Source organism: Eubalaena glacialis, chromosome 3 (genome assembly GCF_028564815.1).
Source record: "Eubalaena glacialis isolate mEubGla1 chromosome 3, mEubGla1.1.hap2.+ XY, whole genome shotgun sequence".
NCBI lineage: Eukaryota > Metazoa > Chordata > Mammalia > Artiodactyla > Balaenidae > Eubalaena > Eubalaena glacialis.
The window spans coordinates 186,077,213-186,101,281 of record NC_083718.1 but is presented as its reverse complement, the minus strand read 5'-3'; the positions used below and the strand labels follow the sequence as shown (position 1 = coordinate 186,101,281).

At 54.9% G+C, this 24,069-nt stretch overlaps 1 protein-coding gene across 1 annotated transcript in view; it reads left to right on the top strand.

Moving 5' to 3' along the window:
- Positions 1-6,223: 6,223 nt before the first annotated feature.
- Positions 6,224-24,069, top strand: part of C3H1orf167 (chromosome 3 C1orf167 homolog) — a 20,602-nt gene continuing 2,756 nt past the window's right edge. The window contains 19 exon segments of the mRNA XM_061184107.1: positions 6,224-6,293; positions 7,373-8,604; positions 9,059-9,490; positions 10,320-10,456; positions 12,887-12,942; positions 13,402-13,508; positions 13,510-13,554; positions 13,556-13,593; positions 16,086-16,261; positions 16,494-16,638; positions 16,771-16,956; positions 17,276-17,393; positions 18,626-18,661; positions 18,722-18,780; positions 19,443-19,594; positions 19,597-19,650; positions 20,565-20,709; positions 21,741-22,130; positions 22,752-23,025. Of these exon segments, the coding sequence (XP_061040090.1) occupies positions 6,224-6,293; positions 7,373-8,604; positions 9,059-9,490; positions 10,320-10,456; positions 12,887-12,942; positions 13,402-13,508; positions 13,510-13,554; positions 13,556-13,593; positions 16,086-16,261; positions 16,494-16,638; positions 16,771-16,956; positions 17,276-17,393; positions 18,626-18,661; positions 18,722-18,780; positions 19,443-19,594; positions 19,597-19,650; positions 20,565-20,709; positions 21,741-22,130; positions 22,752-23,025 (3,852 nt within the window).

Genomic DNA, 24,069 nt, shown 5'->3' with positions numbered 1-24,069 from the left:
CAAAGGATAGAGTCAGAAGGTCCTATATAAATATAGTCAGAGTTTCTGAGGGAGACAGTGGGAGAGAGGCAACATCCAAAGAAATAACGGTGGAGAATTTCTAAAACGGAAAGACACCAAGCCCCAGATCCAGGGAGTCAAACAATCTCCAGACAGAATACATAAGAGGAAACCCACATTTACAGTCATCGTAATGGAACTTTGTTCACTCAGTGATGTATCTTCAGCACCTAGAACAGTGCTGGCACCCAGTAAGTGCTTTATAAAAGTCATGGAATGAATAGATGAATGAAAACAGCAGAACACCAAAGACAAACACTAAGATCCCAAAAGCAGTTAGACAAAAAAGTTATTGTCCTAAACGGAATGACAATTGTCGACTGAAAAAAAAAAAAGCACAACCTAAAAGTTTGAGAATTATGTTTTATTTGACAGACAAAACTGAGAACTAAAACTCAGGACACAGCCTCTCAGATAGCTCTGAGGGACTGCTTCGACGACGTGAGGGGGGAACCAGGATATAAAGGCGTTTTTGCAACAAAGACCAGGTACTGGGAACATCAAAAGATTACCCAAAATTAAAGAAAAGCAGACATCTCAGGTCAATGAATTTAGCGCTTTTCTATGTATGGGAAGATGCAAAAGTCTGGGCTCCTTGAAATCATTCCTTTGATATGCACCTCAGCTATCTGGGGCCAATATCATGTGCTTTCTCATCCTGAGTCTCCTCAGGGCGCACCTTTGGGGGCAGCTGTAATGTGGTGGCTTGATGGCTGCAGCATCCTTTGTTTACTGGTATGGCAGGCAACATTTTTTCCTTCACACAATTATACTGGCAGCTGATGTCTCAACAAAACAATAGGAGTCAGAAGACAGAGGAATGGTATCTTTAAAGTGGTGAAAAAAATTACTGTCAATCTAAATTGTGTACTAATGAGTTATCTTTCAGGATGAAATACATGTTCAGAGGAACGCCAATGGGGATGATCACCAACAGACCTTCCCTACCGAAACGTATAAGAACCTTTTTTTGGAAGAAGGAAATTTTTCCTCAAGGAAGATCTGATACGCATGAAGGAAATAGTAAACATGTGGTTTAGTGTTCAAGACAATAATAATCTATGTCAGGAGGAGCTGACCAGACACAGTGTTACAAAGTCCATTTTTGTCTGGAAGGAAGGTAAATACCGGATTAACTTTACACTTTGTTAAATTAAATATACATATTAAAATGTCTTGGATGCCTACTGAAAGAAGAGAAATAAAATGTGTAATTTCCAAAACAATGGTGGGGAAAAAAATGAAAAAGAAAACCTTGGTCAATTCTAAAAAAAGGCAAGAAAGGAGAAAAAAAACATGAAGTTTGACCATTAGCAAGCACAAAAATAAGATGGTTATATAAATATATCATAATCATACATTTGTAAATGACTTTTTAAAAAATTCCAGCCACATTGTGTTTTAAGAGACACACCTAAAATATACAGACACAGGAAGGCTGAAAGTAAATCAATGAAAAAGTTAAGTCAGGCAAATAAGGGCTGAAATAGAGCTGGTAGAGCTAAATTAATATCAGATCGACTTGACTCTAAGGCAGAAAGTACTACTAGACATAAAAGAGGACTTAAGAGGAAGTAATAATCATCCCCTCCTTCAAGAATTGCTTTAGAGTTTAAAGGCTCTTTGGCATTTATTTATTAAACGTCTGATTCTCCCATCAAACCCATGAGACAGTACAGTAGGTGTCACCACTCCCCTTTTACAGAGGCGGAGCCTGTGGTTCAGAGAATTTAGGGACTTGCCTGAGGCCACACGGCAAGGGAACTGATCTTGATCACAGGTCTTCTGACTCCAGGCCCAGTGCTCTCCCTGTTTAGAAAAGAGAAAACGTAAAGGAAAGAGCAGGGCAGGTCTGGGTGGGGAACAGCATGGGCAAAGAGGTTTGGCAGGTAGAAAATGCCCGGAGAAAAGTATGACTGCGCCAAGGACACAGCGCGGAGGGGAGTGGGGAGGGCGGAGTCCAGCCCGTTTCGGAGGGAGCCGAAGGCGGGCAGAGTTCTGTCTTGCACGTGGAGACGTTTGCACGAGACCACCTGCCTTGCCTCCGGGCGCACCGCGTGGGGCCAGAACCCGAGGACCGCGAGCCTCACCCCCGCCCCCCGCATCCCCAAGCGCGCATGCGCACAGACCCCCGCCGCCAAGTTCTCAGCTCGCGTGGAGGCGCAGGGGGCACCCTCCATGCGGCAGCCCCGCACTGGGCAGGCGCGATCTTTGATGTCCCCGCCCCCCCTCCCCCGCCTCCACCTGCCTGGATCGTTAGCCGTCCTGCCTGAGATCCCCTCCAGGTTCAAATTCGACTGGGTAAAGGTGGACCAGAGGAAGATAGATAGAGGCGCGGGAGAGCAGGTCCAGGAGGGCAGAAAACTGAGTCCTGGTGGGAAGAGAAGAGAGACTCTTATCCCCTTAACTGGACGAGGATGAGGATGGAGTGGCGGGGGGCAGACGGGGTGGGAGTTGAGGAGCAGATAGATGGGCCGATGAGCCCAGGCGTGGGATGAAGGGAATTAGGGGTAGGAAGGGAGACTGCGGATTGAGCTGTCTCAAATCTCCTTTGTTAAGAGGTGGGGTTCGGGGCGGTCCTGGTTAGGAGCATGCGCTGCGGAGATAGCTCCCGGGGTAGCCCTCTGCCACTGCTAACCGGCTATAAGGCCTTGGGCTGGGCAGGTAGTCTCTTTAAACTCATCTCTAAAACAAGGAGCCTACTTCTTAGGGCTGCGGTGCAGGTTAAATGACAGGACGCCTCCTAAAGGCTGCATGATGCTTAGCCCGATCCAGTCACTCCTTTAACACAATGTATAAGCCCCTACTGTGTGCCACGTACTCTTTATTCTATGTGCTGTGAATACAGGGAAGAAAAGAGACAGTGGCTCATACATAGTCCACTGCGGAGAGAACAGCAAACACTAATTTCTGCAGTCTGTCAGGTGGTGATAAGTCATGGGGAAAAATCATGCAGGGTAAAAAGAGGTGGGAGTTATGAGGGTGGGTGTGGGCAGAGTGGTCAGGGAAGGGCTCCCTGTGAAGTTTGAGCAGGATTGGAAGGAATGAGGGAGAGAGGGAGAGAGGGTTCTGGGCGGAGGGGACAGCAAGTGCAAAGGCCCTGAGGTGGGAACGTGCACAGCATTTGGGAAGCACAGTGAGGAGACTAGTGTGTTCAGAGCAGAGAGAGCGAGGGGAGGGAGTAGAGGGGGAGGGTGGGTAAGGTAAGGGTGGGGAGCAGGTAGCATAGAGCAGGGGTCAGCCAACTTTCTTAAAGGCCAGAGGGTACATGTGTGCAGCCATAGAAAAGCATAACCAAAGAGATAAGGCTGTGCTCCGACGTCACTTTGTACATAGTAATAAGGTCCCTGAGAGAGGGCTTCGAAGCCTTGGTTGAGGATTGAGTGGGTTGGGGAGCCTTTGGGGTTGTTTGAGGTGAGTCAGGACACAGCCTGATCTCAGTGTTCACGGGGCCACTCTGCCCTCTGTTGGGAGGAGGCTGTCGGATGTGGGCACAGGGCAGAAGAGGGGAGACCAGTTCAGAGGCAAGAGGAGGGGATGGCTTGACCCAGGGAGGTGAGGATGAGGTGGTGAGCCAGGGCAGATGCTGGGTGTCTTTGGAAGGTGGAACAGACGTGATTAGCTGATGGACTGCGCGTGATGGGAGGGAGCGAGGAGTCAGGATGTCCAGAAGGAGCCGCCCTTCTGGGAGAAGAGCGGGATGGGAGTCTGCGTGAGAACCATCTGAAGCTGAGGTCACCTGGGGTGCGAGCATCAGGGAAGTGGGGGGTCCCAGGGATGAGTGCGGAGAACAGGAACCAGCAGAAGAGGCTGGAAAGAGCAGGCAGGCGGGGGGAGGGAGGGATACTGAGAGGTGGCAGCCTGGAGTCAGGGAGGCAGGGGCTCCGAGGAGGCTGAGTGATCACTGCCCTGCCGCCTTTGCTGCCTCAAGAAAACTGAGGGCTGGGACTTCCCCAGCGGTCCAGTGGTCAGGACTCTGCGCTTTCACTGCCGAGGGCCCGGGTTCGATCCCTGGTCGGGGAACTAAGATCCTGCAACAAGCCGAAGGCTGAGAACTAGCCAGGGGCTTGGCACTGCGGAGGTCACCTGGAGGAAAGGTGCTTTGGGGTGAGGGGAGCCCAGTCGCACTGAGGTCAGCAGAGATGGAGGTGGGGGAGGAATTGGGATTTGGGGGTGATGAGAAGGGGAGAAATGGCCTGAGTCCTTCCTGGAGGCTCAAGAGAGGAGTGGGGTTTTTTTGGTGTTTTGCTTTTTTTTTTTTTTTAATTTATTTATTATTTATTTTTGGTTGCATTGGGTCTTCGTTGCTGTGCTTTCTCTAGTTGCGGCGAGCGGGAGCCACTCTTCGCCACGGTGCACGGTCTTATTGCGGTGGCCTCTCTTGTTGAGGAGCACGGGCTCTAGGTGCGTGGGCTTCAGTAGTTGTGGCACACGGGCTCAGTAGCCATGGCTCATGGGCTCCAGAGCGCAGGCTCAGTAGTTGTGGTGCACGGGCTTAGTTGCTCCATGGCATGTGGGATCTTCCCGGACCAGGGCTCGAACCTGTGTCCCCTGCATTGGCAGGCAGATTCCCAACCACTGCGCCACCAGGGAAGCCCCTGCTTTTTGTTTTTAAAGATGGAAAAAAATAACCACTTGTTGAAGTGCTGATGGGAATGAATCCGTCAGGCAAGAGGAAGTGTTGACGATGGGGGAAGTGACTTTGGGAGCAGGGACAGGGCACGGACACATCATAGCCTGTGTCCCGCCCCCCAGCTCTGTGCCCCGGTGGGCGTGGGGGGCGAGTCAGCTGTGGAGGTCGAGGGTGCTTTTCCTGATTCACAGAATGGGACCTCGGAGGCCAGTGGTGGCCCTGGGTGCTGGCCTTGGGCAGGGGAGATGGGATGGCCCCCAGAGCACAGAGGAGGGTCAGGCTGGGGGTGGGACCACACAGGATGGGGGAGGGGGTGGGAGAGGCTATGGGCATGAAGCTGGTGAGCGGGGACACTTGTGGCTATTCTTTTCTGATGGCCCTCTTTGGTGGGTGAAACAGGAACAAGGTCTGCTGCAGGGGGTGAGAGGAGAAGAGGCGACAGAGGCTTGAGGACAGCAGAGCAAGTGTGAAATAGCTTCTAAGAGGGTGGGGAGGAGGGGACTAGAGTCTGATTCTCCAGCAGCCTTGGGGGCCCGCTTGAGATTGAAGGTGGTAATTTCGGAGCGAGGCCACCACTGCAGTTGTAGGGTTTCCTTTAGTCACTTTAACCTATGTTGTGATTTTGCTGCATGAGTGGCAGAGAGAGAGAGCTAGGGGTGTGCAAAAGGGATGGTTATAACGCCGGATGGTTAAACTGCAGGAGGCGGGAGAGAGACATCACGGTGGGTCGGAGGACAAAGGGTAGTAGGGGCAGAGGGTCGGGTCTCATGGAAGGAAGGATGGGGCACCAGAGGGAGGGAGCTGGAAAGATGGGTGTGGGCTCTGAAACTGAAATTATGGGGTGGTGCAGTTTTTGAGGATGACAAAGTCTGGGGGGACCCTGGGAGCAGGTGACTGAGGTTGGGTGAAGGACAGGATGGTGGGAGGTTAGAAGGTCAAGGACTCGCAGACCAGGGGTTGGAGGGATTGTCCACGTGCAGGGTGAAATCACCCAGAAGTTAGGTGTGTGCCGCAGAAAGTGACAGTGAGCTGGGAGCTGAAATCGTCCAGGAATAAATGACGAGGACTTCCTTCCTGGCCTGCCTGGAACTTAGAACCAGAGCATTTTAGAGAGGAGAGAGGGAGAATGGTCGGGAGGGGGCGACAGGAAGCAAAGAGGGCCCCCCCTCCTGCCTAGAGGTCTGAGAGAAAGAGCCCTCACCTGACAGGGCTGCTCGGGAAGCAGGGTCCACAGGGATCTGTCATCAGTGTTTGTTAGGAGTGGGTGCCGGAAGACACGAGAAAATTACAAGGGAAAGGGGTGGTACAGGGGTTGGGGAGAGGAGACCCCAAGGGGCCCTGAACAGGACAGCTGGGGCTGGACCTCAGGGCAACCGGATGCTGGTGAAGCGTGGGAGTGGGGACCAGGGCTGGGCGTGGCTGGGTAGGAGCCGGGCACCCTATCCTCACCCCTCAGAGTCCCTCTAATCAAACAGGACCGGCTGTGGTGTGGACCAAGGTCACTGCCACCCTGGCTTTGCCCTGGAGCCCATGGAGCTGAGACCTGACACCAGCCACAAGGAGAATGTGCCCCCCAGGCCGGCCACCACCCTGAGGCCAGGCAAGAGGCTCAGTGGGTCTGGGTCAGAGGTGGCAGGAGCAAGGTCCCCTCGGGTAGCAGCCCAGCGCCCCTTTCCCAGACAGGCCAGCCCAGGGCCTTGCTAATTCCAGAGATTAGCTGTTCAGGGCCAGCTGGGCCGGGACAAAGTCTTCCAGCCTGGGGTGCGAGGGAGGGTCAGGAAGTCAGGACATGAGGTGAGGAGGGGGGTGCAGGAGTGGGCCGGTCTGGGGCCCCTGGCAGAGAAGGGGCCCTCACAGGTCGGTCTTGTGGCAGCGCTGGTGGGCTAGGAACCTCCCTGCTCAGGTTCCTGGGGCTTCCAGAAGGCCACAGAGCTGGCGCAGCCAAGAGTGGGAGCAGCCCAAGAACAGATTCAGATTCCTATTTACTTGCCAGTTTCTCTTGTTCTAGCTGTGTGACCGTGGGGCAAGGTGCTTAACTTCTCTGACCTTTAGTTCCTATCTACAAACTCTCATGGCCCACTCTACCTGCCAGGCCCTCCCAGGCATCTCACCCGCCCCCAAGAGGCCTTGTCTCCCAGCTTCAGAATGGCCTGGGGGCTGGGAAGACCGGCAGGGAGGGAGCGCCACCCCCTCAGGGCCAGAGCAGCCCACGTTTAGCTGTTTGATATGTTGAGTCTTGCTTTCACCCCAGCTGCGGGCGCCCCAGCACCTCTTTGCTCAAGCTGGACACCAGGGAGCCGTCAGTGACACTTCTCTTTCCTTCACCCTCTTCTAGGCCTTCTCAGCAGACCTGATCTGTCTGCTTCTCTCCACCCTCCTGCCGCCCCCATCCCAGCCCCATCATCTCTCGCCTGGGACCCCTCAGCAGCCTCCCAACTATCTCCCTGCTTCCCTCTGCCCTCCTCCCTGCCCCTGCCCTGTCCCTGCTCTGAGTCCCTGCACTGTCACCAGGTCGCTGCTCTGGCTCAAGACCCCCGGGTGCATCCATTGGTCCACCTGGGATGACAGAGCTGACGCAGACCTCTGGAGCCTGGGCTCCCTCCCACGTGGCGCCCTGTCCCTCCCCAGCACTGACCACCAAGTTCTCCCCCAGGGCATAACTGTCTGTCCTCTTTTTAGAGCAATGGAGACTCCGGAAGAGCCTGGCCAGTAGACATGGCCGGTGGCTGCCCGTGGGCCAGGCTGAGAGCAGGGGGTCTGCCACCACACCATCCCCGGGGGCAGCTCTGTGCCAGGAGCCCTGCCGAGTCCAGAGCAACCTGACCAGCCCCAGCCTGGGCCTCGCCCTGAGGGACACGACTGGCCAGCTGACCAACTCAAGCTTCCGGCAGCAGAGCAACTTGCAGCCCCTGGCCGGGAGGCCCCAAGGGAGAGCCCAGGCGTTTGCCATCCAGCAGAGCAACCTGAGGGTCAGGGAGACCAGCCTGGCTGAGTGGGGACGTCGCCCCTGGTCGGGGGCTCAGGAAAGCTTCTGGCCGCACAGGATGCCCGGGGGAAGCCCCCTACCCCAAGGGCCACTGGCTTCCCCAGCCTCCCGCCCGAGGTGGTCCCGGCTGCTGTCCACCAATACCCCCTGCCCAGACACTGGGCCCGCTGCAGGCCTGGGCCCGCTCGAAGGGCACACACGGCCGGACCCCAGATCCCAGTGTGGCCTGGGGGACTGGACCTCCAGGCTCGTGGGGGAACCCCTCACCCTGGAGGATCTGGCTGTCCCTGCCCAGAGCCGGGCTCGGGCTCCGTCCCAAGCTGCCCTTCACCAGCTGCTGGCCTCCGTGCAACGCCTGGAGCGTGAGGCAGTCCGTCTCAGGTACCAGGCATCCCGGGAACCCGCAGGCCCTGTGCAGCAGGAGCCCTGGACCAGAGCTGGCCAGATACTCCCTGCTCACCCCCAGCCCAGCCAGCCTGTTCTTGCTTCCTGGGATGAGAGGAGGAAACATTCCCAAGGTTTCAGGGAAACTGCAGGTTTCCCAGAAGCACCAGGGGTCCAGGATGGTCTCTCAGACTCTCAGGCCAGCAGCAAGCCTGCATCACTGGAGACTACTTTGGAGATGCTTCCTGGGGTTGCCCTTGACCCTGGGCAGGGGGTCCTTCCTGCCCACCCTGTAAGGCGAGGAGAGACGTGCTCCCCAGGGACTACATACGGCAGGGGACAGAGGGAGGACCCCCTGCTCCCTCAAGGGGCGGGCAGCAGGGAAGCCAGACTCTGCTCTTCAGCCTCGTCCAGTTCAGCCCGGGGCATCCTCCCTGGGCGGGAAGGAGGGGACAGGACCCCACGGGAGCAGGTCGGCAGGGAAGAAGAGAGGTCGGCTTCCCGTCCGCCAGACACGGCCCCTGCGAGGAGTGCCCTGCAGGTAGAGGCCAGAGGGGTCTGGGAGTGGGAACTGGGGGACTCAGGGTTGGGAGAGGAGGGCTGCCTCCCAGGAATTCTCACTCCAAGCTGGCTGTCACTCCTCTGTCACCCTCCCTCAGAAAGGGAGGCCGTGGGCAGGCAGGCTTAGCAGGGAGTGTCCAGTCCTGCTTGCTTCTTGGCCTGAGTGCTGTGTCGTGTCCCTTTGTTTTCCAAGAACGAAGCCGGAAACACTGTGAGCCTGGAGTCTGAGATAGGCCGGTGAGGTCATGGGCTGCGGGGTGGGAGCCGGGGCCATGCTCCTGGGACGCCTCCTCTCCCATTTGCCTGCAGACTCGGGCCTGACGGAGATAAGGCCCAGATGGCAGATCCTTGCAGAATTTCAGGGGGAGGGAACCTCCCGGGCCCCAAGGACGGGAACACGGGAATGCTGCCCCCGGGAATCCTAAACCTGTGAGTCTGTCCTGCGTTCATTCTCCTGCCCCCAGGAGCTCTCTTGTCTGGGATTTCCAAGGCTAGCCCCCCATAGAGGGAAGTTCTCGCGGGGTCCAGCCAGCTCTCCTGCCGCAGCGTGGGGCATCAGCCTCCCTGCTGGAAAGGCGACGTGGGTGCTGCTGAGCCCCCAGCTCTCCCCGGGACTGGGGACCAGGCCCATCCCCTGGTCAGCCTGGTCTGTCCCCAGCCGGCAGTGGCCGTCCAGATGTTTCAGAGCGTGGCGGCACTGGGTGCAGAGGCGGCGGGCAGTGGCAGCGGCCATGGCGCTGGGCCGCCGGCAGCTGTTGCGCGGGGGCCTACGGGCGCCGCGGTGGACACTGTGGCTCCGGGAGGCCCACCTGGAGGCGGCGTGGGGACGACACACGCAGCCCCTGCTGGCGCGGACCTTCCAAAAGGTTAGGGGCCTCCAGGTTGGACCATGGGGAGGTGATGAAGTGCCCGTGTGTCTGGGGAGGAGGCTCTCCTGGGGTGCGGGTTGTTCCTCCTGAGTGATTGGCGGTAGGGGGGGAGGCGGTGTCACCCCAGACATGACCGAGCTCTGCCTGAATTCAAATCCTGTCTCCGCCACTTTCCTTTTCCCCACATTTTCTCACTGTGTGAGCTTGGGCAAGTTACTTAACCTCTCTGTGCCTTAGTTTCTTTAGCTTTAAAATGGGATCATAATAGTACATACCTCTCAGGGTTGTTGTGAGGTTAAATTAATAAATATAAGGAACTCAGAACCCTGCCTAGCACATAGCAAGCACTCTACTGTTTCAGTGGTTGCTATTTTTCGTTTGTTTGTTTTGCTTTTTGTTTCTGTTTGGCTGCACCGTGTGTCATGCGGGATCCTAGTTGCCCAACCAGGGATCGAACCCATGCCCCCTGCAGTGGAAGCGCAGAGTCTTAACCACTGGACCGCGAGGGAAGTCCCAGTTGTTATTTTTTACTAGCGGTTTGCCAGCCAAGACTAGGAGGGAACTTCTATGTTCTTCCCTCCTTGGGAAAAGTGCTTTAGGAGGGCCCAGCTCCAGGTTTTGTCTCCCAAGGAAAACCCTGCCTCTTGGGCTCTATCTCTCCATTCATTCATTCATTCATTCATTCCCAAAGAGGCAGGGGAGTCTAATGGTTAAGAACACAACGTCTGACTCGTGTCCCCACCCTTCCTGGTGTCCCCCCCCCCACTGCTCAGGGTACATTTGAGGCTACAGCCAACGTCCCTCTTCCCCTTCTCTCTTGTCCCAGTGGAGAAACTTGATTCAGCAGCAGAAACAAGGGTGGCTTCACATCCAGGCTGGGCCAGGACCCCCATCCTCTGGGGGAGGCCAGGACCGAGGCCCCTCAGGAAGGAAGCCAGTGGTGGACACCGCCTGGAGAAGCAGGTAGTCTGGGACACGCCAGGTCGGTCAGTGTGACCTGGGCAGTGCTGGTTGCCTTCCTTCCCTCCTTGTCCCCCGTTTCCCCTCCCCCACAAGAGAATGAGGATAAAACCAGCAAATGTGGACCAAGATTTGTGCAAAACGATGTCCATCATGGCATTATTTACACTTCGTGAAAACTTCGAAACAGCCTAAATACCCAACAGTGAGAGAGAAAATTGTAGTTTAACCATGTGATAAACATTTGGCAACAGTTCAATATGATGCTTATTGAGATTTTTTTAATTCCTCCCCACTCTTTTTTTCTTTATTTTTTGTTTCGGTAGCTTTACTGGTGTTCTTTTTAATCATAACAGTAATGCATGTTTGATTTGAAAAAACATTCGAGATAGATGGAAGTATTTCAATTAATTTGAAAGTTTCACCTCCCTCCTTATGTATATTATTCCCCTTCCTGGAAGTAGGTTTATGGGTATTTGCATAGAATTTTTAATGAGAAGAAAGAGGGTTATGGCAATGTTCAATGAAAAACAAAAAGAGGATAAAAAAATAGTACCTAAAATATTTTTTTCTATGAACGTAAAACGGTGCATAGAAAAAAAAACCAGAAGCAAAAACACTAAAATGTTGCATAACAATGTGAATTACTTAATACCACTGAACTGCTCACTTAAAAATGGTTAAGATGGGGACTTCCCTGGTGGCGCAGTGGCTGGGAGTCTGCCTGCCAATGCAGGGGACACGGGTTCAAGCCCTGGTCTGGGAGGATCCCACATGCTGCAGAGCAACTAAGCCCGTGCGCCACAACTACTGAGCCCGAGTGCCACAACTGCTGAAGCCCGCGTGCCTAGAGCAGGTGCCCCGCAGCAAGAGAAGCCACCGCAACGAGAAGCCCGCGCACCTCAGCGAAGAGTAGCCCCTGCTCACCGCAACTAGAGAAAGCCCGTGCACAGCAACAAAGACCCAACGCAGCCAAAAATAAATAAATAAATAAATTAATTAATTTAAAAATGGGTTAGAATGGGCATCATCAGAAAATCTACAAACAACAAATGCTGGAGAGGGTGTGGAGAAAAGGGAACCCTCTTGCACTGTTGGTGGGAATGTAAATTGATACAGCCACTATGGAGAACAGTATGGAGGGTCCTTAAAAAACTAAAAATACAACTACCATATGACCCAGCAATCCCACTACTGGGCATATACCCGGAGAAAACCGTAATTCAAAAAGAGTCATGTACCACAATGTTCATTGCAGCACTATTTACAATAGCCAGGACATGGAAGCAACCTAAATGTCCATTAACAGATGAATGGATAAAGAAGATGTGGCACATATATACAATGGAATATTACTCAGCCACAAAAAGGAACAAAATTGAGTTATTCGTAGTGAGGTGGATGGATTTAGAGTCTGTCATACAGAGTGAAGTAAGTCAGAAAGAGAAAAACAAATACCGTATGCTAACGCATATATATGGAATCTAGAAAAAATGGTACTGATGGACCTAGTGGCAGGGCAGAAATAAAGACATAGATGTAGAGAACGGACTTGACACAGTGGGGGAAGGGGAGGCTGAGATGTAGTGAGAGAGTGACATTGACATATATACGCTACCAAGTGTTAAATAGATAGCTAGTGGGAAGCTGCTGCATAGCATAGGGAGAGCAGCTTGATGCTTTGTGATGACCTGGAGGGGTGGGAGGAAGGCTCAAGAGGGAGGGGATATGGGGATATATGTATACATATAACTGATTCACTTTGTTGTACAACAGAAACTAACGCAACATTGTAAAGCAATTATACCCCAATAAAGATGTATAAAAAAATTCAAAAAGTAAAAAAAGAAAGTCACGATAATCACATCAGTATTCCTTAAAAAAAAATGGTTAAATGGTAAATTTTATATTATGTGTATTTTACCACTATTAAAAATACAAGTAAATAAATGTCATCCCCCATCCTCCCCCCCAAAAAATGCTAAAATGATGGTCATCTCTGGAGTGGTGAGATTAAAGGTGGTTATTTTCTTTTCCTCAATTTTCCATTCCAGTGATATATTGTTTTTGTTCCTATTTTTAAATGAAACAAATGTGTTTAAAATAATTATTTAAGTAATATTTATTTTAATGCATGTGTGTTGTAAAAAACCCTAATAATATTGACGAGAATTCAGCAAAAGCATAACCTTCCCCCCAAATCACTTACATAATCAGGAGTAGAACGTACTGTCTGGAACAGAACAGGGGGTGGCTCAGCGCGCCGTTGCTCCTGCAGGCAGACAGCACTGCAGGACTGGGGTGGATGGGTTGGGACCAGGTGCCCTCCCTCTGCCTGGGCATCAGTTTCTCTCTGGGCAATTTTACTCTCAGTCCAAGTAGTCGGAGGGAGGAAGCGGGAGCCCAGCCGATTCCGTTGTGTTCTGGGCCAAGGCCAGATGGAGGAGACAGGGGAGTCCAGATCCTGCAGGCTCTGCAACAGCTGGCTGGTAAGATGTGGGGCGCTGGGAAACGGGGGAGACGGAGCCAGGCAGGGCAGGGGGTCCTCAGTGAGTGAATGAGTGTTTATCGAGTATCTACTCTGGCAACTTCCCAGACAAGATCTCATTTGATTCTCTCGTGGTGACCTCAGCAAGGCATTGTGCCCATTTTACTGATGGGGAACTGAGGCACAGAGACATGAAGTGACCATCTCAAAGACACACAGTATGAGATGCGCACATCCTGCATTTGTGTGCCATGGACGCTGGTACAGGCCGGACAGAAGCTTGAGTGTTAGAATTGGCAAGTCCTTAGACATGACTCACTCGTGGGGAAACTGAGGCCCAGAGACGGAGAGGGACTGGCTGGAGGCCACACAGCCTGAGGTCCCAGGAGTCAGTGGTCCCTCCTGGCCCTGATGCTCCCCTCCATTCACTCTCTCTTCCCCCTCTCTTCCCTCCCTGTAGCCTTCCTCCTGTGGTGCCATCAGAAGGAATGGGCCAGGCAGGAGAAGGGGGTCCAGGGAGAGGCCTCCGGGGCCATGCTGAGGACTCAGAGGATGGAGAGCCCCCCCACCCCAGGCCTGGTGCTCTCCTGCTGCAGATGCAGCCTGGGTGTCCCCCACTGGATACCCAGTGCCAGAGGGCCTGGCTCTGCAGGTAGGGGGAAGTGGGAATGGGGACTCCCTCCCCTGAGGCAGAGGGTGGGATGCAGCTGGGAGATGCCCTTTAAGTCAATTCTTGACTCCTAGTGTTGAAATGATGAAAATAAGAAATGAATACATGTTCCATTTACTGAGATGCTAAGACCTGCCAGACACCACCCAGGGGCTGGGATTTAGTCATAAGCAAAGCTTAATGCCCGCTGTCACTGGCCCTCATGGAACCCATGGCCCAGTGCGGGGACAGGCAGGAAATTAACAATCACAAAGGGTGTGTGTGTGTGAATACCACCAAAGTTAAGTGTTGTGAAGGGAAGAAACACAGATCTACATGAAGTTGTTTTTTTCCTTGTTAACTATTTTATTATGGGACATTTTTATCTTACATAAAAGTAGGGAGAATAGGATAATCAACCTCAGTGTACCCATCATTCAGTTTCACGAAAATCACCTCCTGAGAAAATTTGTTTCATCTGTACCCTGGCTACTTCCCCCACTAGATAATTTTGAGGCAAATCCCATGCATCCTACCATTTCATCTGTAAATATTTCTGTAGCATCTCTAAAACATAAAGTGTCTTTTAAACAACAGAACCACCATGCCAGGATCACACCTAAAAAATGAATAATTCCTTAATACCAACAAGTATCTGGTCGGCATTCAAATTTCCAATTGTTTTACAAGCAAACATGTTGTTACAGTTTTTTTTTTTTTTTTTGGTTTTGGTATTTATTTATTTATTTATTTATTTTGGCTGCGCTGGGTCTTAGTTGCGGCATGCGGGATCTTTGTTGTGGCATGCAGACTCAGTTGCGGCATGCATGCGGGATCTAGTTCCCTGACTAGGGATCGAACCCAGGCCCCCTGCATTGGGAGCACGGAGTATTACCCACTGGACCACCAGGGAGGTCCCTGTTGTTATAGTTTGTTTGTATTGGGATCTAAATAAGGCCCACATGCTGTCATTGGTTGAGGAGTCCTTAAGCTCTTTTTAATCTAGGGACTCCCCTCTGTTGTTTTGTTTGTTTGTTTCCTTGCAAGTTACCTGTTGAAGAAACCAGGCTGCTTGTCAGGTAGAGTTTCCTACTGTCTGCATTTTTTTGATTGCATCCCCCGATAGAGTTTTCTTTTTCTTTTTAATAAATTTATTTATTTATTTATTGTCTATGTTGGGTCTTCGTTGCTGCGCGCAGGCTTTCCCTAGCTGTGGCGAGCGGGGGCTACTCTTTGTTGCGGTGCATGGGCTTCTCATTGCAGTGGCTTCTCTTTGTTGCGGAGCGCAGGCTCTAGGCGCGTGGGCTTCAGTAGTTGTGGCACAAGGGCTCAGTAGTTGCAGTTCGCAGGCTTAGTTGCTCCGCGGCATGTGGTATCTTCCCGGACCAGGGATCGAACCTGTGTTCCCTGCATTGGCAGGCGGATTCTTAACTACTGCAGCACCAGGGAAGTCCCCGATAGAGTTTTCTATGAGAACTTTTGACAAAGGGAGCTGACCTCGACCAGGGTTCAGCAGAGATGGGAAGGGTGCATGGCTGACTGGTGGAGGGACAGCAGACAGGAGTGCCAGGCAGAGGGAACGGAACAGCATGTGCAAAGACCTCTGACAGGGAGAGGAACATGGAAAATTCAAAGAACGGCAGTCCAGTCGGAACCCTGTTAGTATGGGGTTGGGAGCTGGGGTGGTTTGAGATGAAGTTGGAAAGGTGTGTAATGGCGGGTGGGGGACAGACCATGCAGAGAGTGCCTTGTTGGCAGTGGGGAGGAGTCGAAATTTTATCATCAGAGCAAGGGGACTGCTGCTGGAGGATTTTAGCAAGAGAGTAAGGTAATTTGATTTGAGATTTGAAAAATATCACTCTGGTTACTGTGTAGGCACTGACTGGAGGGGCGGGGGTAACAGTGGATGCAGGAGGGCAGGTAGGAGGCTGCTGAGGCCATCTGGGCACCCAGAAGTGACGGTGTGTTGGGGCTTCCCTGGTGGCGCAGTGGTTGAGAATCTGCCTGCCAATGCAGGGGACATGGGTTCGAGCCCTGGTCTGGGAAGATCCCACATGCCGTGGAGCAACTAGGCCCGTGAGCCACAACTACTGAGCCTGCGCGTCTGAAGCCTGTGCTCCACAATAAGAGAGGCCACGACAGTGAGAGGCCCACGCATCGCGATGAAGAGTGGCCCCCACTTGCCGCAACTAGAGAAAGCCCTCACACAGAAACGAAGACCCAACACAGCCAAAAATAAATAAATTAATTAATTAAAAAAAGAAAAAAAAAGTAATTCTTAAATTAAAAAAAAAAAAAAAAAAGAAGTGACGGTGTGGCCTGAGGAGATGGCATGCCGCACCATCCTTACAGCAGCCCCATTTTACAGACAAGAAAGCTGAGGCTCAGAGAGGTAAGTGGCTTGCCCAAGGCCTCAGTGGTGTGTCTGGCACATGGCAGGAGGCTGCAGCTGCAGTCATTACGATGAGCACCAGCACTTTCTCTTGGCTCTCCAGGTGCTTTGGGGCCTGGCAGCGGTTCGTGCAAAGAGGGACCTGGTACCGGGACCACATGGCCAACCGCCGGGCAGGGACCCTGAGGATGTGCCTGCAGCAGTGGGTGCAGATGAAGCAGCTCCAGGCCTCAGATGGGGCGAAGGTGACCCAGCTGTCCCTTTGTTGGCGGAAGGCAGGTGAGCGAGTGGCGGGCCGAGGGGCTCCCTCTCCCTCCCACCCCAGCAAACAGCATCACTTAAGCTCCTTCTGCAGTCGCCCAGTTGATTTATGGATTCTCGTGGTGGGAGGTGATGGGATCGGGAGCTTTCTCGGGGATGCAGCCTGGCAGGCCTGGGAGGGTCTGGAGGGGTCCCTGGAGCAGCAGGCTTTGGTGGGCCCCATCCTGACCTCCATCGTGAGCTCCTCTAGGCGAGAGACCTGTTCAGTCTTCCACCTGCAAGAGATGTAGCCCCTGCTTCTGGGAAGCTCCTGGTCTTAGGGGGATGCACAACCCCTGCCCCCGACCGACCGACCAAAACCTGACAGAGGAAGATGGGGTCTTCCAGGTGTCCCGGTGGGGAGGGTTTGGGGGTGGTGGGAGGGGGCAGTAGCCACGAGGGGAGAGGTCCTAAGGGGCCTGAGGCAGCGACCACCAATGGCTTTGAGCAGAGGGGGGTCACTGATTCATCTCTTGTCTGCTTCTCAGGGAACATGGCCCTCCTCAGCTGGGCCCCTGGGGGGCCACAGCCCACAGCCTGGGGGTGGTGGCCCAGGCCCAGGCACTGCCGCAGGAGCAAGGCCGGGGCTCCCTGCAGGAAGCCGGCCGGAGGCTGGCCCTCCACCGGCCGCTGCTGCTCTGGAGGACGCGGCTCTCCCAGTGCCAGCGGGCGGAGTAGGTGTCCATGAGTTTGTGACCTGGGGTTGGGCCTGGAGGGCATGGGGTGGGAATGTGAGCAGTCCTAGGCACCGGATGGAGTGTCCCATAGGGAATGGGCCACATCCTGCTCCTCTCTGTGGCCCCAGCATGGGGTCTGGCACCCTGTGGTGCCCAGCAGGCATGGGGCCGGGGGAGGTAGCCTAGGGACACTGAGACAGTGATTGAGCAGAGAGCTGTGGGGGACAGGGAGTGGTCAGGGGCACAGACATGGAGTCCTGCCAAGGTGGCTGGAACCTGATGGGGAGGTTGGTTTAATGCTCGTCTCCCTCCCCAGAATCTGGACCCACCTCTCACCCATCTCCTGGCTAAGTGGGAGCCCCCTGGTGGCGGGAACCGTGTCTGTCTCCTCACCACTGTCTCCCAGCGTCTTGCAGATGCCCAGGCTGCCGAAGGCACAGAACAAATACCGTAAATGAATCAGTGAAGGAGCCACTTTTCCCCCTGCCCCCATTTGCCTTATTACACAGCTGGGGAAACTGAGGCTCAGAGGGGTCAAGCAGCTTGCTCTAAATCACACTGAATCAGGAGCAAGAAGGTCCCTATAGTGAGAACTTCTTGTGATGCTTTTATACAAGATGGGATGCTGGGACTCAGAGCCCAGGCTGATGGCTATGGGTGAGAGAGCCGGTGGAAGTCAGGAGGGGCCAGCTTCACTGACGGAATGTCAGCAGGAATGTAAGCCAGCAGCTGCAGGGTTAAGAATTCTGTCCTTAAAAGCTATACACCTAGCAGAGGAGCTCCCGCGCTGCGATCTATTGAAAGTCAGCCCTCGACACAAGGGGTTGTAAAGAAAGAAAGAAACAAACAAAAAACCCAAAATAACAAACAAAAAAGAACAAAACAAGAAAAAAATAAAAACAAACCAAAAAAAGCTATACACCTGGCATCCATCAGCCCCACACCCACCTGGCCCACTTGGACCCTCAGTCTCTTTTAATGTGTCCCTGGAACTCTAGGGAAATTCAGTTCACCATGATCCTTCAGAATGTAGCCCTCCCTCCCCCAGTCTATCCTCTGGCCTTTGGGTACCGGGTCACAGTTCATATCTCCCTGCAACATATCTGAGGCTGCCCTGTAGCCTGAGATGAGTGCTTGGATCCCAGGTCTGCTGCTGTTTGGAGTTTGGGGAAATGACCTTCCCCCAGGCCTCAGTTTCGCTATCTTCACAACCGAGCAGAGGCAGAAATACTGGTGTGGACTCACCAGGGAGGGGGGAGGGGAGGGGAGGGGGAGGGGAGGGGGGAGGGGAGGGGAGGGGGGGAGGGGAGGGGAGGGGGGGAGGGGAGGGGAGGGGGGAGGGGAGGGGAGGGGGAGGGGAGGGGAGGGGGAGGGGAGGGGGGAGGGGAGGGGAGGGGGGAGGGGGGAGGGGGGAGGGGAGGGGAGGGGGAGGGGAGGGGGGAGGGGGGAGGGGAGGGGAGGGGGAGGGGAGGGGAGAGGGGAGGGGGGAGGGGAGGGGAGGGGAGGGGGAGGGGAGGGGGGAGGGGAGGGGAGGGGGGAGGGGAGGGGAGGGGGGAGGGGAGGGGAGGGGAGGGGGAGGGGAGGGGAGGGGGAGGGGAGGGGAGGGGGAGGGGAGGGGAGGGTGGCAGCACCCGGGGCACCCAGGACTCCACACCTCCTTCCCCAGACTTCCCGGGCCCCCGGCCTCCTGGAGGCGTTCCGAGTGAGCTTTCTGTGGGCAGCTGGGCAGCGGCAGTAGGGGTGGCACCTTCTGCTCTGGCAGGCGCGGGCCCAGCAGTCCCGGGGAGTGGCAAGGTGGCACCAGCGCACCCTTCAGAGGCGGTAGGGACCCCTCCCCAGGACGGGTGAGCCATGCTGCCCACCACCCTTGGATTTACTGTTTCCCATCAATCCTTGCCCTTCCCACCACACCCCCTTGGGGTCTGCATCCCAGAGGGCTCCCCTCACACCCCAGACTCAGATCCTCTCAGAGCCTCCTGCCCTCCTACCCTGCCCTGCTGAGAGGTGTGAGGTATTCGTTTCTCCCAGAAATTTCACGGCTGTGGTAATCCCAGCTTTGTCCCTCACTGGCTGTGTGATCTTGGGCAAGTTGCTTAACCTCTCTCTGCTCCTATCTCCCCGTTTGTATGGGGATAATAATAGGACACACTCCAATGGGAATCAGCGAGGGAGGGGCACGCACATCCCCTAGCACAGTGCCTGGCGTTAGTAAACACTCAGCCCGTAGCAATCTTCATCACTAGGAGCTGAGCACAGCACTTGGCATCGGGGGTCTGGGGTCCCACTGTATCCCAACCACCTGTCATTGTGACCCTCGGAGCAGCATTTAAGCCCTCCAGCCCCCAGCAACCCACTCTCCCCCATGATGGATGGAGGGAGAAGAGTCACCCCAAGCCCTCCCTGCTTCTGAGGGGAGGGGAGGGGAGGGCCGGGCTGGCCCAGGGTGGCAGTGACCACCTGAGGGTGGACACTCCCCTTCCTAGCATCCTCCTTGGCTGGAGCCACTGGGCAACAGCCCAGGGGGCCAGGAGAGAGCTGGCTGCCCGCCGGGCCTGGGATCAGAGCTGCAGGGCCGCGCTGGGCCTGTGGCAGCAGCGGCTGGTGCAGCAGCAGGAGACGGAACAGTGGGCCCAGGAGTGGGGCAGGGACAGCAGCGACGTGCACTGGGCCACTGGCACTGCTGCTGGCAGAGTGAGTCGGGGACTGGGACGGGGCACCAGGGCTGAAGGGGGGCCAAGGTCCGTCAGGGACACCCAAGATTCTGGTCCTCTAGCACAGAGTCCAGTGATGGGACGCTCCCACAGTGCCCCCTGGGGGGGCAGAGCAGGACCGGGGGGCGTGGACGCTGTAGGCTTGGGTTCACGTTCCCCGCTCTTCCATTCCCTGGCTGTGTGGACTTTAAGCGTGCTACTTAACCTCAGCTTACTCATCCGTAAAATGGGGATAACAGTGGTACACACACCCCCACCCCCCTGCCCCGCTAGAGTGATTGCGGGAAATCTGTGAGACAATCCACACAAAGTGCTTGGCTCAGAACCCAGCTCCTCGTGGGTGCTACCATCATCATCACCATCTTCATCTTCATCCTTGTCATCCTCACCCGGCCTTCAGGAGTCACAGTGTCCTCAGAGCCCAGCACAGAAGGCGGGGATCACTGGGGGCAATTTTAGAGGCTTCTCACTCCAACGCTATCATATCAGTGGGCTGGCAGGTGGGGATTTGGTTGTTCTGGAAAGTTCGTGTCCTGTCCACTGGGGACAGCTGCTTCCCCAGCCTAATCGTTGCCCAGGAATGTTGGCCCAGTGTTGCCAGACCTCTGTTTTTACAGAAAAGCTGGAAATCTGTATTTTTATGTGAATTCTCCTGATTCCTAAACATCGTCAAGAAATTTAAAAAAACAAAACAAAAAACTCTGAGTTGGTTGGCCTGGTCACCAGTAGGACACCTGTAATGGGAGCATTTTAACCCAGACAGTTAGGTGGCCTCCTTGGTTCCCACTTGGGTAGAGGGCGGAGGCTGGCAGAGCAGGGGCCCGCGGTTCCTTGGGGCCCAGGCTGAGGCTGGAATGAGCGCCTAGGGGCACTTCAGCATCTCTCTGGCCACAGGACAGCAGATCCGGCGTGAAAAGTAGCAGCGGTGTGTGCGGGCCCGCCTCCAGGGCCTGCGCAGGGCCGTGTTCCGGAGCTGGCAGGAGGCCGCAGCTCGTCAGAGACCCACGGCGGCCGGTCCAGAGCAGCTCCTACTGCAGAGGTGGCCGGGCCTGGGGGTGGGAGAGCGAGGGTCACTCCCACCCCAGGAAAAGCAGGGAGAGAGCCTAGGGATGGGAAGCTGGGTGGCCTCTGCAGCTCTAGGGGCAGGCCAGGCTGGAGGCCTGGGACCCTGGCATCATGGGCATGAAGGGAGACCCCAGCCTGGAGTCAAAACCACCAAGCTTCCATTATATGAATTGTTTGGGAGATGGGGGATGGCAAGCCCCTAACCCCACCCGATGCCCTGACAAGCCCCAGGTCTCCACCTCCTGGCCAGGTCAGCCCTTTGGTTTCAGAGCTCACAGTTAAGATGGGGAAATCAGGGACTTCCCTGGCGGTCCAGTGGTTAAGACTCTGCGCTTCCACTGCAGGGGGCACAGGTTCGATCCCTGGTCAGGGAACTAAGATCCCGCATGCCTTGAGGCCAAAAAAAAAAAAAAAAGATGGGGAAATCAACTCCTCAAACAGCCACCACAAAGAGAGAGAAATCTGAAATAGAGATGTTCTAGTGACACACATATACCGTTCATGGGTGCATGTTTAAAAGCAGAGGGGACAGATGACACCTTCTCCCAGGGTTGGTTCTGTACAAACTCACACGCATTCACAGTGTCCCCATGGGGGCACTGAACCATTCACCGCAGAGTGGCTGATGTTTTCTTGGTCCATCTGGGAGCGGGGACCACATTCTCCTCACTGACCTCCTGCCCCAGAGCGGCCTTGTGAGGGCAAGCAGGGCGTTCATGTTCTCTTGGTGGAGGGGGACCTGAAGCCACGACTGCCGGGTTCCTACACCCTCCCGGGCAACACCTGCCCCCGGAGCCAGGGTGAGTGCGTGCCAAGGCCCCTAAATGAAAGCCAGAGCTTTCACCTGTTATACATCCATCCATACGTTCTTAAGGCACAGGGCTGTGTATGCAAAACTGTGAAGAACCAGTGATGGTTTGTGGGGAATTTTCGGGTGTAATTTTGAATTAATGAGACTTTTGACTGGGAAGTCGGCTGGGCCCCTTCTCTGCACCTGTTCTGCAGCCACTTCCAGGCCTGGTGTGGAGTAGTGAGAGACACAGGGATGCCCCGGGCCAAGGGTCCAGCCTTCCAGGATGGCCTGAGGAGATGGGCACCAGGGGCCACATTTGCCAGTGAAGCCCCAGAAGCTGCAGCCCGGCCTCGGGAGCAGCGCGTGGCCCGGGCCTCCTTCTCCTGCTGGAGAAGCCAAGAACAGGGACACCAGGTGGACATCAAGCTGAGGAGGGCCCGGGCCCAGCAGGCAAGGCAAGTGGCCCCTGGCCAGTGCTGTGAGGCCCGCCAGCAGGCAGGAGAGAGAACCCAGGCCCAGGCCCTGTGCTGGATGCTGTGGGCACGTGAGTCCTGCCTGCAGCGGGTCAGCCGAGACCATGCTGCCCCGAAGCTGAGCGCCAGGTGGGTGCCCATGGCCTGAGGGCAGCCCCGCACTGTGCTTCCAGCTTAGGCCTTGAGCTTCTTCGGGGCCAGGGTAGAGGGTATTTGACGGCTGGTGGCAGGTCTCAGGGAGCTAGGGGTGATGGGGAGAGGAGGTCCTGGTCCCTGGGGTCAAATTCCAGCTCTGCACTTTCCAGCTATGCCACCCCTCTTTGGGCAAGTCTAACTTTGAAGGTCCAAGGAAGATTACAGGCCTGCCTTGCAGGGTGGCCCCGGGGATCAGGATAAGAAATAACGTGTGCAAGTTCTCAGCTCAGCTCGGGCCAGACACATACCAGGTCCTGGATGATATAAAGCAGTGCTCGTGGGGGGATGGGAGGGAAGGAGCAGTTGGCAGGACTGCTTTCTCTGTGTCCCCAGTACAGGATGCCTGTCCCCGTCATGTGATATTCTGCTGCTCTCTGTGCCCATTTGAAGGAGATTTCTCCAGAAGAGGGATGGGGGAGGAGAAGCACAGGCACGGGCTTTGCCTGGAGGGCCCCCTCCTGCAGTGCACCGGCGGGGGCAGAGGAGGGCTCCCTACAGCCCGCCCTAGAGTCCCGGCCCTGATGGCCTCGGTGTGGGCTCCTCCCTCCCCGCCAGGGTCCTAGAGGCCTGCGCCCAGTCAGCGACCGGGGGCCGTGTCCAGCGAACTGCCATCACCCAGTTCCAGCAGGCTGGGCCCAGGCACCTCCTGCGAACCCACTGGGCCCACTGGCGGACAGCGCTGCTCAGAGTGTGGCTGGAACCACAGGCCGAGGCCCAGGAGGCCAGCACAGCCCACCCCAGGCCCAGAGCCAGCCTCAGGCACTGGCCTAGGCTGGCCACCAGAGGGCACCTCCTGGTGCTGATGAGCGCTCCAGCCCTGGGGAGGCAGGTGAGGCCCGGCCCAGGTCGGGTGGGAGGTCCAAAAGGACCTCAGGGCCACTGGCCTCAGAGTCAGCTTGATTCAGCCCCGATGGTGAGGGTGGTTGCATGCTTTTCCAGGACCCCAGCGGCCTTGTGGACACCACCCCTGTGGGTTCTCAAGAGCCTCCTGGCCGGGCAGACAGCCAATTACAGGTCCATCAGCACTTACTGAGTGCCCGCCCAGTGCTGGTCTGCTACAAAGCAGCACCCTGGGTCGCATCTGTCAGGGAGACAGACACCTAAACTCATTATAAGTCATGGTACAGTCTAGGATCAAGAGAGGTAATTGGGGCCAGTAGCAATTTTTTGTCTTTTTTTTTTTTTTAATTAGAAAATGAAACATGCTCATTACAGAAAACCCAGAAAATATAAATGAAAAAATATTCTTTCATGACTCTCTCTACCCAAAGATAACTGCCAGTCCGTCTCCAGACCAGAAGCATTAGTTCTGATACCAGCAAATGGTGACAAAGAGCTGGGTGGCCCAGCACGAGGGAAGAGGCCACAAGGAAACCCGGGCACAAAGAGTGACACTGCATGGCAGTCTAGGGACATGTCATTGCGGGACACATAGCCCCAGAGTCACTGGCAGGCCACAGATTGTTCCTCAAGCTGAACTGGCATCATCAAGAATCCTGTTTCAGGATGCCACAAAGTATGTCATAGACTCTAGAAAGTTTCTAAGAAAAAAGATTAAAGTGGTTTGTTTTAAATGGAATTGAAACGGACTGGCTTTGGTTATTTGCAGAATCCACATATTTACCTATGTGGGGCTATGGCGACAGCAGATTCTGGGGTCTCAGGGTATTTTATTTCTAGATCTGTGTTTCAAGAGAATTTTATTTTCAGAGTATGTTTATAAACACTTCCATTCCATTCCTGTCAGCAAAGGCAGGCAGGGATCCCATTTACAGATGGAGAAACTGAGGCTTGTAGAAACAAAGTAAATGTCAGGAATGGTAAATGGTAACTAGGGGGCTGAATTCCAGGCCCCCCCTCTTTCTACCGCACG